Source organism: Sus scrofa, chromosome 13 (assembly GCF_000003025.6).
Source record: "Sus scrofa isolate TJ Tabasco breed Duroc chromosome 13, Sscrofa11.1, whole genome shotgun sequence".
NCBI classification, from domain to species: Eukaryota; Metazoa; Chordata; class Mammalia; order Artiodactyla; family Suidae; genus Sus; species Sus scrofa.
In genome coordinates this window covers 72,580,007-72,597,075 of record NC_010455.5, presented here as the reverse complement: position 1 = coordinate 72,597,075, position 17,069 = coordinate 72,580,007, and the positions used below count along the sequence as shown (strand labels likewise).

The 17,069-nt window shown below is 47.1% G+C and overlaps 1 protein-coding gene across 3 annotated transcripts in view; it reads left to right on the top strand.

Moving 5' to 3' along the window:
• The window catches only part of PODXL2 (podocalyxin like 2), a 50,870-nt gene that overhangs the window by 33,104 nt on the left and 697 nt on the right, over window positions 1-17,069 (top strand). For 2 of the 3 annotated variants that reach the window (XM_021069445.1, XM_003358547.4), the window contains exons 3-7: window positions 9,134-9,882; window positions 10,386-10,460; window positions 14,120-14,276; window positions 14,613-14,674; window positions 16,699-16,878. In XM_021069445.1, the coding sequence (XP_020925104.1) occupies window positions 9,134-9,882; window positions 10,386-10,460; window positions 14,120-14,276; window positions 14,613-14,674; window positions 16,699-16,878 (1,223 nt within the window). Of the gene's footprint in view, window positions 1-7,617; window positions 7,667-9,133; window positions 9,883-10,385; window positions 10,461-14,119; window positions 14,277-14,612; window positions 14,675-16,698; window positions 16,879-17,069 lie in introns of all 3 variants that reach the window. The other variant, XM_013982020.2, reaches the window with a different exon arrangement.

Sequence of the window (17,069 nt, the reverse complement as noted above, 5' to 3'; positions counted from 1 at the left end):
CAGGCTTCCTTATGGAAGGGACTGATGCCTGCACACTGGTAGGTGGAGCTGAGTTTATCCCTCTGGTGGGTGGAGCTTGGTCTCTGGGTATGATTAGAGGTGGCTGTGTGCCTGAGCAGACTTTAGGAAGCCTGTTTTTTGATGGATAGGGCTGTGTTCCATACAAACATGTTTGTTGTTTGTCCTGGAGATTCTCAGCCCTGATGGGTGGGGCCAGATTTTTCCAAAATGGCCACCTCTAGAGGAGTTCACATTGATGATTATTCCCAAGACCTTTGCCTCCAATGTCCTTCCTCCACAGTGAGCCACAGTTACCCCCTGTTTTCCCAGGAGATCTTCCAAGAACTGCAGGAAGGTCTGACACCAGATTCTTATGGAGTCTCTGCCCTGGGACCCAATGCACATGAAACCTGTGTGTGCCTTTCAGGAATGGAGTCTCTGTTTTCCCCTAGTCCTGTGGAGCTCCTACACACAAGCCCCGCTGGCCCTCAATGCTATGTGCTCTGGGGACAACTCCTCCAATGCCAGATCCCCAGACGTGGGAACCTGGTGTGTGGTTCAGAACTCTCATGCCTGTGGGTGAGTCTCTGCAATATAGTTACTTTCCAGTCTGTGTGCCACCCACCCAGCAGGTATGGGGTTGCTTATATCATGTAATCACCCCTCCTACCATCTCGATATGGCCTCCACTTTGTATTTTGGTGTAGGATATCTTTTTTGGTTGTTTCCGGTCTATTTTGTTTTAGCTTGTTCAGCCATTGGTTGTAATGTTGTTGCTTTATGAGAGAAGGTGAGCTCCATTCCTTCTACTCTTCCATCTTAATCCCATCTCCCTCTATTTAGTTTTTTAAGGAATGTCTATACTTTTCTCCATAGTGGTTGTACCAGTTTACATTCCCACCAGTTTACTTTTCTCCATAGTGATTGTACCAGTTTACATTCCCTTTTCTCCACACCTTTTTCAGCATTTATTGTTTGTGGGCCTTTTTTGGCAACTCCTGCAGCGTGTGGAAGTTCCCAGGTCAAGGATCAGACCCATGCCACAGCAGCGACCCAAGTCACTGCAGTGACAACACCAAATCCTTAACCCTCTGTACCACAAGAGAACTGTTTGTAGACTTTTGATGATGGCCATTCTGACTGATGGGAGGTAATACCTCATTGTAGTTTTGATTTGCATTTCTCTAATAACTAGTGATATTGATCATCTACTCATGGCTTTTTGGCCATCTCTCTGTCTGCTTTGGAGAAGTGTCTGTTTAGATCTTCTGACTTTTTTAATCTTGGTTTTTTTTTTTGGTATAAAAGCTTAATGAGGTGTTTGTATATTTTGGAGATTAATCCCCTGTTGGTCACTTCATTTGCAAATATTTTCTCCCATTCTGTGAGTTGTCTTTTTGTTTTGTTTATAGTTTTCATTGATGTGGAAAACTTCTAAGTTTAATGAAGTCCCATTTGTTTATTTTTGTTTTTATTTTCATTACACTAGGAGGTAGATCTGAAAAGATATTGCTGCAGTTTATATCAAAGAGTGTTCAGCCTATATTTTCCTCTAAGAGTTTTATAGTATCTGGTCTTATATTTAGGTCTTTAATCTGTTTTAAGTTTATTTTGTGTATGGTGTTAGAGAATGTGTAATTTCAACCTTTTACATGTAGCTGTCCAGTTTTCCCAGCACCACTTATTGAAGACACTGTCTTTTCTCCATTGTATGTTCTTGACTTCTTTGTTGTAGATTTGTTGACCTTAGGTCCTTGGGTTAATTTTGGAGTTTCTGTCCTGTTCCATTGATCTATATGGCTGTTATCTTTGGTGCCTGTACCATACTGTTTTAACGACTGTAGCTTTGTAGTCTAGTCTGAAGTTAGGGAGCCTGACTCCTCCAGCTCCATTTTTCTTAGAATTGCTTTGGCTATTTGGGGATTTTTGCATTGCCATAAAAATTTTAAAACTTTTTGTTCTAGTTCTGTGAAAAATTCCATTGGTAATTCGAAAGGGATTGTATTGAATCTGTAGATTGCCTTGGGTAGTATAGTCATTTTGACAGTATTGATTCTTCCAACCCAAGACCATGGCTTATCTTTCCATTGGTTGGTGTCCTCTTTGATTTTTCTTATCAGCCTCATAGTTTTCAGAGTACAGGTCTTTTGTCTCTTTAGGTAGGTTTATTCTTAAAGTATTTTATTCTTTTTGATGTGATGGTAAATGAGATTGTTTCCTTAATTTTCCTTTCTGATCTTTCATTTTTAGTATATAGAAATGCAGTTGATTTCTGTGTAGTAATTTTGTATCCTGCAACCTTACCTTATTCATCAGTGAGCTCTAACAGTTTTCTGGTAGCATCTTTAGGATTTTCTATGTGTAGAAACGTGGCAGTTTTACTTCTTTTCCAATTTGGATTTCTTTATTTCTTTTTCTTTCCTGATTCCCATGGGTAAGACTTCCAAAACTATGTTGAATAAAAGTGGCGAGAGTGGACATCCTTGTTTTGTTTCTGATCCTAGCAGAAATTCTTTAAGCTTTTCACCATTGAGAATGATAGTCGTGGGTTTGTCATATATGGTCTTTATTATGTTGAGGTAACTTTCCATTATGTCCACTTTCTAGAGTGTTTTTATCAAAAATGGGTATTGGATTTTGTTAAAAGCTTCTCCTGAAGCTATTGAAATGATCTTATGGTTTTTATTCTTTGCTTTCTTAATGTTGTGTGTCACACTAATTGATTTGCAGATACTGAAAATTCCTTGTATCCCTGGGATAAATCCCAGTTGATCATGGTGTATGATCATTTTAAGGTATTTTTGGATTTGGTTTGCTAGTATTTTGTTGAGGATTTTGGCTTCTATGTTCATCAGTAATATTGGCCTGTAATTTCCTTTTTTTTTGTGGTATCTTTCTCTGGTTTTGGTATCAAGGTGATAATAACCTCCTGGAATAAGTTCAGAAGTGTTCCTTCCTCTGTAGTTTTTTTGAAATAGTTTCAGAAGGATAGGTGTTAACTTTTCTCTAAATGTTTGATGGAATTTGCCTGTGATGTCATCAGGTCCTGAACTTTTGTTTTTGTAAATTTTTAAGTTACAGTTTTAATTTCTGTGCTTGTGATGTATCTATTCATATTTTCCACTTCTTCCTGGTTCAGTCTTGGAGGGTTGTACCTTTCTAAGATTGTGTCTGTTTCTTCTAGATTGTCCATTTTATTGGCATATAGTTGCTTATAGTTTTCTTATGATACTTTGTTTTTCTGTGATGTCTGATGTAACTTCCCCTTTTTCTTTCTTTTTTCTTTTGTTTGTTTTATGGCTATACCTGCAACATATGGAATTTCCTTGTTTAGGGTCAGAGATACAGCTGCCTATGCCACAGCCACAGCAACATTGGATCTGAGCTGTGTCTGCAACCTACACTGCAGCTTCTGGCTCTGCCAGATCCTTAACTCACAGAGTGAGGCCATGGATTGAACCTGCATCCTCACAGACACTGTGTTGGGTTCTTAACCCACTGAGCCACAATGGGAATTCCAATAAATTCTCTTTTTCCATTTCTATTTTGTTGGTTTGAGCCCTCTTCCTTTTTTTCTTGATGTGTCTGTTTAAGGGTTTATCAATTTTATCTTTTCAAAAACCACCTTTTAGTTTCATTTGTCTTTTTTGTTCTTTTCTTCACCTCTATCTCATGTATTTCTGCTCTAATCTTTTATGATTTCTTCCCTTCTACTATCTTTGGGTTTTGTTCTTCTTTCTCTGGTTGCTCTACGTGTACAGTTAAGTTGTTTTGAGATATTTCTTGTTTTCTGAGTTAAGTTCGTATTGCTATAAACTTTCCTCTTAGAACTGCTTTTGCTGCATCTTACAGGTTTTGGATCATTGGGTTTTCATTTTCATTTGTCTCTAGATATTGTTTGATTACCTCTCTTGATTTCTTCAGTGATCCATTATTTTAGCAGCATATATATTGTTTAGCATCCATATGTTTGTGGGTTTTGCAGTTTTTTCCTTGTAGTTGATTTCTAGTGTTATCATGTGGTCAGAAAAGTTGCTTGATATGATTTCACTTTTCTAAAATTTACTGAGGCTTGATCTGTGGCCCAGAACGTGATCTATCCTGGAGAATGTTCTGTGTGTGCTTGAGAAGAACATGTATTCTGTTGCTTTCTGATGGGGTGTTCTATAAATATCTGTTAAGTCCATCTGGTCTAATGCATCATTTAAGGCCTGTGTTTCATTGTTGATTTTCTGTTCGTTGCTGAAAGTATGGTATTAAAATCTCCCACTATTATTGTGTTTTTGTTTATTACTCCTTTTATGGCTACTTGTAGTTCCCTTATATATTGAGGTGACCCTATGTTGGGTGCATATATATTCATAATTGTTATATCTTCTTGGAATTATTCCCTCCCTTTTTAAAAATTTTTATGGCCACATCCACAGCATATGGAAATTCCTGGGCCAGGTATTGAGTCCAAGCCACAGCTTTGACCTACACCATCACTTCAGCAATGTTGGGTCCTTTTAACCCACTGTGCTGGACTAGGGATTGATCTGCACCTCTGCATCAACCTGAGCCACTGCAGTTGGATCCTTAACCTACTCTGCCACAGCAGGAATTCCTTGTCTCTTGATCATTAGGTAGTGCCCTTCTTCTCTTGTAACATTCTTTATTTTTAAATTCTGTCTGATATGAATATTGCTACTCCAGCTTTCCTTTGATTTCCATTTGCATGGAATATCTTCTTTCATGCCCTCACTGTCAGTGTATATATTTTCCTGCCTCTGAAGTGGGTCTCATATAGACAGCGTATATACAGTCTTGTTTTTGTATCCACCTTTTCAGGGCTTTTTATGCTTTCCTTTGCTATACAAAAGCTTGTAAGTTTGATTAGGTCCCATTTGTTTATTTTTGTTTTTATTTATATTGCCTTGGGAGACTGATCTAATAAAACATTTGTACAATTTTTGTTAGAACATGTTTTGTCTATGTTCTATTCTAGGAGTTTTGTGGTGTCATGTCTTATTTTTCAATATTTAAGCCACTGTAGTTTATTTTTGTGCATGGTGTTAGCATGTGTTCTGATGTCATTGATTTATATGCAGCTGTACAATTTTCCCAGTACCATTTGCTCAAGCGACTGTCTTTTCTCCATTTTATATTCTTTGCTCCTTTGTCAAAGATTAATTGCCATGTATGTCTGGGTTTATTTCTGGGTTTTCTATTCTGTCCCATTGATTGTATGTCTGTTTTTGTACCAATACCACACAGTTTAGTTGTGTAGCTTTGTAGTATTGTCTGAAGTCTGGAGGAGTTATGCCTCATGCTCTGTTTTTATTCCTCAGGATTGCTTTGGCAGTTGTGGGTCTTTTATGGTTCCATATAAATTTTTGGATTATTTGTTGTAGTTCTGTGAAAAATGTCATGGGTAAATTGAAAGGGGTCACATTCAGTATGTAGATTGCTTTGGGTAGTATGGCCATTTTAACAATATTAACTCTTCTAAAGAGCATGGGATATCTTTCCATTTCATTGAATCCCCTTTAATTCTTTTATCAATGTTTTATAGTTCTTAGCATATAAGTTCTTCACCTCCTTGGTCAGAATATTCCTAGGTATTTTTTTAATGCAATTTTAAAAGATACTGTTTTACATTCCTTTTCTGATATTTCATTGTTCATATACAAAAACACAACCAATTTCTGAATGTTAACCTCATATCCTGCTACTTTGCTGAATTCCTTTATCAGATCTAGTAGTTTTTGTATAGAGTCCTTAGGGTATTCTATACATAATGGCATGTCACCTGCATATAGTGACAACTTTACATCTTCTTTCCAATCTGGATACCTTTTATTTCTTGTCTGTTTTTTGTGGCCAGGACTTCCAATACTATGTTGAATGAAAGTGGGGAGAGTGGGCATCCTTATCTTGTTCAGGATTTGAGCAGGAATGCTTTCAGTTTTTCTGTGTTGAGTATTATGTTGGCTGTGGGTTTGTCATAAATGGCTTTTATTAGGTTGAGATATGTTCCCTCTATACCGTCTTCAGTAAGAGTTTTTTTTTTTTTTTATCATGAATGGATGTTGGATTTTGTCGTATGCTTTTTCTGTATCTATTGAGTTGGTCATGTGGTTTTTGACTTCTCTTTTGTTAATGTGGTGTATTACATTGATTGATTTGTGTATGTTGAACCATCCTCATGAACTTGGAATGAATCGCACCTAGTTGTGGTGTATGATGTTTTTTATGTGTTGTTGGATTTGGTTGGCTAAAATTTTGTTGAGAATTTTTGCATCTATATTCATTGAAGATTTTTCCCTATGATTTTTTTTTTATCTTTTGTCTTTTTAGGGCTGCACCTGAGGCATATGGAGATTCCCAGGCTGGGGTCAAATCAGAGCTGTAGTCACCAGCCTGTGCCACAGCCACAGCAATGCAAGATCCAAGCCATGTCTGTGACTTACACCACAGCTCACAGCAATGCTGAATCCTTAACCCACTGAACAAGGCCAGGGATCGAACCCACATCATCATGGATGCTAGTCAGGTTTGTTAACCACTGAAATGATGGGAACTCCTGATTTTCTTTTTTGGTGGAATCTTTGTTTGGTTTTGGTATTAGGGTGATGGTGGCTTCAAGATCGTCTTTGGGAGTATTTCATCTTCAGTCTTTTGGAAGAGTTTGAGAATGATCAATATAAGTTTCTTCTTGGTATATTTGGTATAATTCACCTCTGAAGCCATTTTATACTGGACTTTTGTTTGTAGGGAGTTTTTTAAAATTACATATTCAGTTTTACTTCTAGTGAATGATCATTTCTTCTAAGTACTCTGTTGTTGACTAGGTTATTCCTTCTCTCAGATGCCAACTGCTTTGCTTTCTCACCCTCAGGCTTCTTTCTGAGCCCAACTTTCCTCAAACGTCCATGAATCTTGGTCATTCTCTTGTGTTTGTAATGGTGGTACTAGGCTGCTCTATTTGGGGGGCTGGCATGAATTTCTTCATCAGTACTGTGGCCACTGTTCCACTGCTCACCTCATCCCAGCTGTTGTGACTGGCTGCTCTGTGTGGGGCATGGCTAAGCTTCCCCACAGAGTGTGTGCAGGGGTGGAGGAGTGGAAACTCTTAGTTTAAAGAGTATAGTTAACAGAAATGGGATGGGTAGACTGTTCTAGTTGCTCACTGACACATTATAGTGGCTTTCAGTGATCATTTATCTTCTAAAAAGCATACTTTTCCTTATGAAAAGTACTAGTTTTTAGAGCCCTCTGGACCCTTGTTCTAATTTGACGATTGTTCCCTAGGCCTGCTACACAGCTTCCATCCTGAGATATATTTCATGTTTCTCTCATGTTTCTTGATTTCGCTTGTCTTCTTTTTGGATTTCTTAGAGAACTTCCTTAAGTAATTCTCAGAATCTGTGTATAGTAAAACCTTTATGTTCTTACTTATATGAAAATGTCTTTATTTTGTAACCACACTTGAATGATAGTTCAGTTGGGTATAAAATTACAAGTTCAAAATAAGTTTCCCTCAGAATTTTGAACACATTTTTCCTTTCAGTGGTCTAGTGTTATTAATGCAAAGCTTGATGGTAATTTGATAATCTGTTTCTTGTTCCTTTGTAGGTAACCTGTTCGTTCTATGAGAGCTGAGATGTCATGAGAATGAGGCTAGGTGTGAGTCTTTTATCATTCATCTTGTTTGCCAACCCATTCAGAAGGTTCATGCTGTGAGGCCTGGGAACTTTGGCTTTTATTCTCTCCATGTTATTTCTGTCTTTTTAAAAATCATATCAGCCAGATAATAGGCTCCCTATATTGATCATCTCCGTCTGTAACTTTCCTTTCTTCTTGCTTTCACTCTGATGACTTTTCTTCCAGCTTTTTAATCATATTTTTACATTTAAACAGTTGAGTTTCAGTTTCCAAGAACTTTCTTTTCTAAAGATGACTTGATTTTTTTTATTAGCCTGTTCTTATCTTGGGGGTGCAATATCTTGGGGTCTTTCTGAGGATACTAATTAGAATTTTAAAAAATTTCTGTTTCCTGAATTTTCTCTTCTGTGTCCTTGCTAACCCCATGGTAGTCCTCTCCCTAATCCTGTTAATGAGGCGTCTCCCTCCTCCACTGCTTGTGCTGTGTTTATTTTGGCTGCAAGTTTATCTGACTCTGTCATCTCAGTTGCTTCCCATGCTCCCAGAAATTTATCTAAATTTTTTAGACTTTCATTTTGACAGTGAAAAAAAAATTCCTCATTTTGGAAGAGGTGGAGGAGGAGAATGAGTAGCTGAGCTCATTACCTCAGACCCAGTCCCTCCATTTCTCCCCAGTATTTCAGAACTGCCTTTGATATTTACTTTAAATGGAATGGCAGCCAGTGAAAGTTGCTACGTAGATGTAGATTCTGATACTTTGAATGAATTTCCAACAAAGCTGGTCTGTGATTTTTTTTTTTCACGTCATTATCCTGAAGGGGCCTCGGGTTTGTTGAGAAGCCAGTTGTGGTGCCTGGAGGCCTGAGTTCTCTACCTTGATGCCATTCCCAGAGGTGATGGGGAGATTGCTTTCCTCCCAGGGCCATCAGTGGTCCTGAATATCCCAGAAGGCTCTCAGGGCCTGTGGGCTCAGCCTGCACCCCTCTCTGCCCAGTGTGCACCTTTCCTCTCCCGCTCAGGGCCTGACTGAGGGAGTAAGAGTGCAGTTCTGGGACAGTGGTCAGAATCTGTGATGAGAGTGTTCTCAGACCTCATTGTGGGGAGTTTCACCTGGAAGACCCCCCCCACCCATTAGGAAAGGGGTGATGAGGTCTCTGGATGAGAGCTCAGACGAAGAACCACAGATGATGTGTGCCAGCTGTTAGCGGGCTACCCCTGAGGTTGTGCAGACTTCGTACCTGCCCACGTCCATGATTTATGTCATTTTGTTCCCATGAGGGAAGTAAGGACCAGCCTGGCCCTTGTTTCTCCCCAGTGTGTCCCCACATCCAGTCTGTTTCCTGCTCCTTCCTGACAAGACCAACTGTCCAGCCTCCCAACCAGCCCCTGAGGGTCTCTTGGTTTTGTTATATCATCTGCTCAGCAAACACTTAGCAAAGCCATGAACGATGAAGCTAATGAATGAACTTTGCATCTCTGTCCATAGATTATGCTTTTCCGGACCTGACTGAGAAGGTGGGTGCTGTGGAAGACACCAGCCAGGGTCAAGAGGCGCCCAGCGCCCCCTCTCACCTACCCAAGATGAGCCTGGTGGAGCCACCCTGGCATGTGGTCCCCAGAGAGGAGGAGGATGAGGAAGAGGTGGAGGAGGAAGAGGAGGAGGAGGAGGAGGAGGAGCAGCTTCTGCCTGTGACCACATACCAGGGAGAGGCCCGAACTCAGGCCCACACCTCTCCTCCGACCCGGAGCAGCCAGACCGCAGGAACCTCTGAGCACAGGCAGGATGAGTCTGTGGATCAGGCCTCCTCAGGTGTGGAGGTGGGAAGCAGCTTAGAGCTGAGCTTGTCCCCACCTGCAGTCTCCCAGAGCCCGGTGACCCTGGGGGGTCAGGACGTGGATGGCCTGGGGGCAGGGGGGGCAGTGCTGCAGGCCGCAGGGCATGGGGGAGAGTTGGAGACCATCGAGGAGGCCACGCCAGGAGCCACTGGATTGGCTGGCGAGCCAGGGGAGGTGCCGTCCGTGGCCTCGTTCTCTCAGACAGAAGCTCCCAGAGGGGCTGAGGCCCCTGACAGAAACCCCCTGCCACTTGGAGCTTCAGCCTCACTCCCACCGGCCCCTGAAGACATGGAGCCAACACTGTCCTCTACTCCCTTGGGGCGAGAAGGCCTCAGCCCGCAGCCCCAGGAAGGGCCGGCCGTGGAGACCCCGTCTAGAACGCCCTGGGACTCCACACAGGTAAGGGGAAGGTGCGAGGGTCTGCCTCTCCCCTGGATGGCGTTGCAGGCCCTGGGAGACTCTGGGAGGTGTGCCACACAGCCCTGTGGTGGGTGTCCTCATTGCACTTACATGCAAAGTAAATAGCCTCGGAAAGCTTGGCACCCCGGCCCACTTTTCACTCATTCTGGTGCCCCTTGCTCCTCACAGCCACCCTCGCCAGCCCCACCTCCACATCCTCCTCAACCCACACTCACCAGGAGCAAAGGAGAGGGGTCTTGGGAGGCCAGCTTGTACATCTGACCCACAGCTGAGGTATTGTTTGGCCTTCAAAGTCAGCCTCTGGAAGCCTCCCACCAGTGCACACCAGGCACCTGTGCCATAGTTCCCGCCTCCTCTCAGTGCCTTATGGGGGCTGTCTGCTCCCACCTACATCACAGCTACACCTGTCATCCCCTTCCACTCCTCCGATGCCATTTCCTCTGCCTCTGGACAGTCAGCCTCATTCTTGTCCCCTTGCACAGGTGATTTGCAGAGACTGGAGCAACCTGGCCGGGAAGAACTACATCATCCTGAACATGACGGAGAACGTGGACTGTGTGAGTGCTGGGCTCGGGCGGCCTGGGAGGCCTGGCTCTGAGTCCGGGTGAGCGGCTCCCACCTCTGTCTGAGAAAAGAGCATGCTAATAAGGGCTCTGGGTTTTTGCCCCCCAGCCCACTCCCCCTACCCTGCTTCTTGGCTTTAAAGGGGCAGCTCTGCCTGTGTCATGCCTCTCTGAGGATACTGAGAGTGCTTCCTGAAGAGCTGCTGTCTCTCTGTACAGATTGCTTCCCCATTTGTTTACTGTGGTCTCGGTTTTCTACCGCATCCTCTCCTCAGATGCCTGGTGGTGTTTGTTCAGAGCTGTTTAAAGAGGGCCATCAAAAAGCTGGGGTGGGGGTGGAGTTCCCATTGTGGCTCAGTGGGTTAAGAACCCAGTATAGTGTGTGAAGATGTGGGTTTAATCCCTGGCCCTGCTCAGTGGGTTAAGGATCTCATGTTGCTCTGAGCTGTGGTGTAGGTCGCAGACATAGCTCGGATCCTACGTTGCTGTGGTTGTGGTGTAGGCTGGCAGCTACAGCTCTAAGTCATCCCCTTGCCTGGGAACTTCCATATGCTTCAGGTCTGGCCCTTAAAAGACAAAAACAAAGCTGGGGGAAGCTTTGAGTGTAAATGGGGGGTTCACTGCAGCTTCTCAGGAGAATGGTCTGGCTGGGCTATATCACTTGAAAATTTTCTCACTCAGTGTCTTTAGGTCTTTCCTCATGGGTGAACTGAGGTCCTTGGAAAGGACAGGTAGCTGCCTGTGCTCTGGGAGCAAGGTGGGGAGAGGGCTGTTAGAACACGTGTGTGCGGGCAAGCTCACTGGCTGCTCCCACCACTGTGTGTGGTGTTCTCTAGGTTAGAGACCCTTTATTACCTGTGTTGGAGAATCAGCTTCCAGCTTCTGCAGGGAGAAGGGACATCAGCAGCCATGTAGTGTTGGGAGGAACTCCTCATCCTGATCATTTTTAACTGTACAGTTTTGGAGAGTCTCCTGTATCATTGCGTATAGTTGGGGTGTGTTCACTTTCATTCTGTTTATTCACTTGACTCTTGATGGGCCCTTGGGGAGCAGGCTGTTGTATGATGCTCCGGGCATCCTGGGGCATGGACTCTGGTGGGTGGGCACGTGGCTGGATGTACCCACATGTACTGCCCTTCAGTGGATGCCATTGGCAGCTATGCACAGTGATCACACACAGGGTGTCCCTGCTGCCAGGTCTCCACCAGCCAGCAGCCTTGTTTCTCACGGTAACCATTTTGCAAGGCGTGTGGTGTAGTAGCATCACTGTGGGTTTAGATTGTATTTCCCTGGTGATTAATGAAGTTGAGCAACTTTTCATGTGTATTTTGGCCAGCTGGATAGCCTCTTTTTTGTGAAGTGTCTATTTAGATCTTCTGCACATTTATCTATTGAGTTATCTGACTTTTAAAATTGGTGCCTATGAATTATTTATATATCCTGAATATGAAATCTCTGTCAATCATAACATAAGTATCATCTGCCACTTGCTGTGTTGCCGTTTCACCCTTTTTTTTTCCTTCTTCTTTTTTGGCCGCCTTCTTTTTTTTTTCCTTTTTCTTTTTTGGCCGCCTTGCAGCATATGGAGTTCCTGGGACAGGGATCAGATCCAAGCTGCAGTTGCCACCTGAGCTGCAGCTGCAGCAAGCTGGATCCCTACTCCAGCCACTGTGCCAGCCAGGGATCGAACCTGTGTCCCAGTGCTCCCAAGACATCACCTACCCCATTGTGCCACAGCAGGGACTCCTGCCTTTTCATTCCTAATAGCATCCTCTGATAAATGGAAGTTAATTTTTTTTTGAATTTGATCATAAAATAGTCCAATTTATTAATTTTTTTCCTTCAAGGTACTGGATTGGGGTCTAGTTTAGAAATATTTACCTACTTAAAAATCATGAAGATAGCTGTCTTTACTCACTTCTTAAAAGTGTTAGGTCTGAAATGCATCTAAAATTGACTTTTTTTGTATGGAGTGAGGTATGGGGTCCGGTATGTTTTTATTTTCCACTGGGATGTCCAGTTCTACCAGCATCCATGATTGAATAAGCACTTTTCTTTGAATCCTCACAGCAAGCCCACAGTTTTAGGACCAGTGCCTACATTTTCAGACAGGGAACCTGAGGCTTAGCAAGATAGAGTGTTTTGGTAAAGGTCACAGAGCTAATAAATGGGAGAACCAAGATTTGAACCCACATTTATGTAACTCCAAAGCCAGGGCTTCCCCTTCAGGCCACTGACACTTAGTTCCCATCTATAAAACAAGTGGTACGAAATACGTAGTCTTCAGACACCCCAGAAGTGACATGGTGGGTCTAGGGCTTAAGCCAGGCAGACACCTGGACCCAGAGAATGTGGGGCGGCCCAGGCCATGGAGCACAGGCTGCAACACATGCATGGGGAGGTGCTGCCCAGTAGGAGGGGGTTTCTTTTGCAAGCAGTGGGGCCCCAGGGTTATAGTGCATGCACCCTGCTCAGGCCTGGGGCCTTCCTTTCCTCTGGTATGCACACAAGCAGCTCCTAGGAGCTGGTTTAGGCACTGGGCACCCCTAGCTGCTTGGGTTCTCTCCAGGTGCAGAGTTGGCTTCTGTTAGGCCAGTAGGTGCCAGTGCTCGTCAGGGCCTGTGCCTGGCACTTGCCATGACAACAAAGAACTTCCATCGCTTTCATGGCATGACAGCCATGCTTCTTAGCTTGGGCTCCAGCAGAAAGGAGATCAGGGTGTCCAGGTGGCCTTCAGGTGCCTGTGCCTTGAGGACAGTCCTGGCTCACAGCTCTGTGGCCGTGCCCGAGAGAGAGTGCTGAGCAGCTGGAAACAGTGATTGCGGTACCAGGGGGTGAGGGCTGCTGGAGAGGAGCTGGGCACGGGGGTGAAGGGAACCACTAGGCCAGAGGAGGGTTCTTCCCAGACAGGCCAGGTGGGAACAATGGTGGGCTATGAGCCGGAGGCATGGGCCCAGGTTCCTGTCATGGGCTGAGTTCCTGTCCAGTGCCAGCCTCCTGTTCTTGTTTTTAAATGATGTAATTCTGTACCCACAAGGTGAAGAAAATTTGAGCGGTACAAGAGAGCAGGAGGAAGTCTGCTCAGCACCCCACCCCCACCTCTGCGCCCTGCTGCCAGCATTTCCCACCACAGCCTCTCCTAGTCACTGCTGCCACCAATGTGTATAAAGGCGTCTTTCTTGACTCCTCAACTTTGGGCACCATCTCTCCAGTGACAGGCGAAGGGAGCTTGGGGAGGTGGCCTCTTGCCTCTTCTGCTATTTGATGGCCTTATTGCTGTGCACTCTGTCTCCCCTCCCCCCCCCACACCCCTCATGTGGCACAGCTGGACACTCAGGCCCCGTGGGTAGGCTCCCCTGGTCCTCCACACGCTGGCCTACTCCCTGGGTGTGTTGTTGCGGGTGGGCAATCTGTGCCCCAGCTCACCTGTGAGTAGCCCTGGGCAGGCCCTGTGCCCTCATGGTGGGAGGCCAAGGCTGGAGGAGGTGCCTGGAGGCCTGCAGATCTTGCTGCTCCCACAGTCCCCCCGAAGCTCAGTTCACAGCCTCTCCCACAATCCCTGGAGCCTGAGTGGCCCCTGTGGGTGCTGGGCCTAGAGGCAGGGTCACTGGGCCCACCCCTCACCAAGTACTGGGCTCTCTCTGCCCTTGTAGGAGGTGTTCCGGCGGCACCGAGGGCTGCAGCTCCTGGCCCTGGTAGAGGAGGTGCTGCCCCGCCACGGCAGTGGCCGCCATGGGGACTGGCACATCTCCCTGAGCAAGCCCAGTGAGAAGGAGCAGCATCTTCTGATGACCTTGGTGGGCGAGCAGGGTGAGCTGGGCAGCACCGGCCCAGCAGCTCCCAGGAGGCTGCAGGAGGGCATTTGTGGGGATACAAGGCAGCGGGCTGAGTCCTGGTTGGTTCTGGAGAAGAGGAGGTGGTGGCCCCTGGACCAAATGGATACAGTGGGGGCAGGGCTGTGGGAGAGGCCGCCCCGGGGCCACACCTGTTGCATGGTGGGTATCTGTGCATCTGCATGTGAGCCAGTGGGTGGGAAGCAGGTACAGGATGGTCTGCATGTTCTTGGGGCACAGGAGGAGGTTGGGAGTCTGGGTGGAGGGTCCGACGGGCAGCGGCCGCGCTCTGCTGACGGTGGTGTCTCCCCAGGGGTGGTGCCCACTCAAGACGTCCTGTCCATGCTGGGTGGCATCCGCAGGAGCCTGGTGGAGGTAAGGGTGCAGGCCATGCTCCTGTACCCCTGAAGCTCTGGGGCGGGGCTGCCTTCCCTGAGGGCGTTGCAGGCTGTGGCGTGAAGGGGCCCTGAGTGGCTTGGCTGCAGTCACTGAGACCCAGCCCTCTAAGGAGCACAGCGCTACCAGTCGTGGTACAGGTGATGTGGTGCCAGGTGCAGACCCAAGCTGCAGAGGGCAGTGGTCGGGAGGACACAGGGGAGTGGACCTTGGTGGGGTGTGTCGGAAGGTAAGCGGAGTTCTCTGGGTCAACAGTGGAGAAGCACAAGTCTGGGCCAGGAGCTGTGCAGAAGTTGGCTAGGTGGGAATGATGTGACATGGTTTCCAAAACCACAAAAGAAATCATCACCAGGCACTCCCTGCTGGGGATTGGCTGGTGCTCTGTCAGCTGGGGTGGGGGAACACTGGTTCCGGCTGCCTGGCTGGCCCTGAGACCTGGACCGAGGAGACAGGCTGGCCAGCCTCTGCTCCAGATGCCTCTTCCCTGAAGGGGAGACCCTCAGTTCCTCCCCTCCCTTGGGGACAGCCTGGTGTCCCCCAGACTCCTGCCTTTCACTGTGGAATCCAGGGGCCTGTCAACAGGGCCCTGTAGTGTGTGATGGCAGAGTTGAGGCATGCGTGACTGTGGGCCCTGCCTCCTTATCCAGTGACCCATGCGTCCTGCCTCCTTATCTAGCCTGTGCAGGGCAGAAGGATGGCCTCTGAGGCTGTTTGGGGTTTTGATAAACAGACTGGGTGCTGAGAGCCAGATTTCATTCAGTTCTCCCATCCCACCTTCACCATCACCCAGGGATTGTGGGCAATGAGCGAGGCCCCTGTTGAGGACTGTTGATACCCCATTTAAGACGAGAGCTGAAGCCCAGAGCAGGGAGGTGACTCGCCCCAGATGGCACAGCTAGTGAGCAGTAGAGTCAGGCTTTGGACTAGACCTAAATGACTCAAGAGCCTGGGCCTTTCACCATGAGGCTGTATCTGCACCACCTGGATGGCCACCAAGAGCTGTTCCAAGTTGGCAGATTTGAGGTTCATGAACTGGGGGCGGGGGAGGAGGTGCTGGTGGAAACTTGAGCTCAACCTTCTACAGACCCTCCTGCCTCTTCCCCTCTTCAGTATTCTGGCTTTACTGAACACTTCATTGAGCCTGACTTGGCCCAAAGGCATGCTGGGTCTGGAAGTGTATGTGGCAGATTTAGCATGTGCACTGACCTTGATAAATTAAGAGTAGGGAAGAGTACTAGAAATACATAGGTGGTTCACAGGAAGAAGGGCTAGTACCTGGCCTTAGAAAGGGGGCCTGTGGCAGAAAGGGGGCCTCCCAGGTCTCTGCACCCAGAGCCAGAAGACAGCACCCTCCCCCTGGCATCTGGCATCTGATGGTGGCACTTCACATTTCCTGCTCCCCTCCACCTGGGATGCCCAGTTGGGACAAAGCAGCCTCTTGGACAGAGAAGGCCAGCCTGCCCAGGACTGCCTGCTGTGTGGGAGGGTGCTGGTCACATTGGGACCACTCCAGTGAGCAGAGGAGGAAGCCAAGAGGCTGGGGATGGCCTGGGATGTGGATCATCCCAGCCTCCTGTACACTCTCTGGCTCACATGGCCAGAATGATAGCAGAACACCCCTGCCCCCACAGGGGAAGCAGTGTTTCAGGAGCCTGAATGGGTGGGTATGTGGTGGAAAAAGTGAAGAGAGGGGCTCACAGGTGCCTTTGTCTTTTTTCAAAGTGGGGGGATGGTTGGGACTGTGCCAGCATGGGGCCAGACCTGGGGCGGTGGGGGTGGGGGTGGGGGTTAAGGCTACCTGCAAGTCCATTTAGGGCCAGATCTCCGCACAAGCAGAGTTGGGGTGGGCAGAGCTGAGGCCAGTATGTGAGGGAAGGCTGAGAAGGGAGGTGGGCAGAGTCCTTGGTGAGCACAGGCCAGGCATGTTGCCCACCCTGAGCTCCAATCTGGGGAGACCTAGTACCCCAGGACCTCAGCTCAGAAGCCGGCCCTCCTGTCCCCAGATTGGCATCCAGAACTACTCCACTACAAGCAGCTGCCAGGCCCGGGCCAGCCAGGTGCGCAGTGACTACGGGACGCTCTTTGTGGTGCTGGTGGTCATCGGTGCCATCTGTGTGGTCATCATCGTGCTGGGCTTGCTCTATAACTGCTGGCAGCGCCGGCTGCCCAAGCTGAAACACGTGGTGAGCGTGAGGGTGGGTGGGCAGGGGGCCTGGTCCGGGTGGTATAGGGGGTCCAGCTAGCCGGGCACCTGAAACTTGGGGTCCTTATTTGTGAGTGAGGTGGCAGTTACTAGGGGGTGGGTACTGTGAGTTGAAGTCCTTGTCCAGGGCCCAGCTCCTGGTTGTCAGATGCTGGAGGTGTGGGTTGTGGG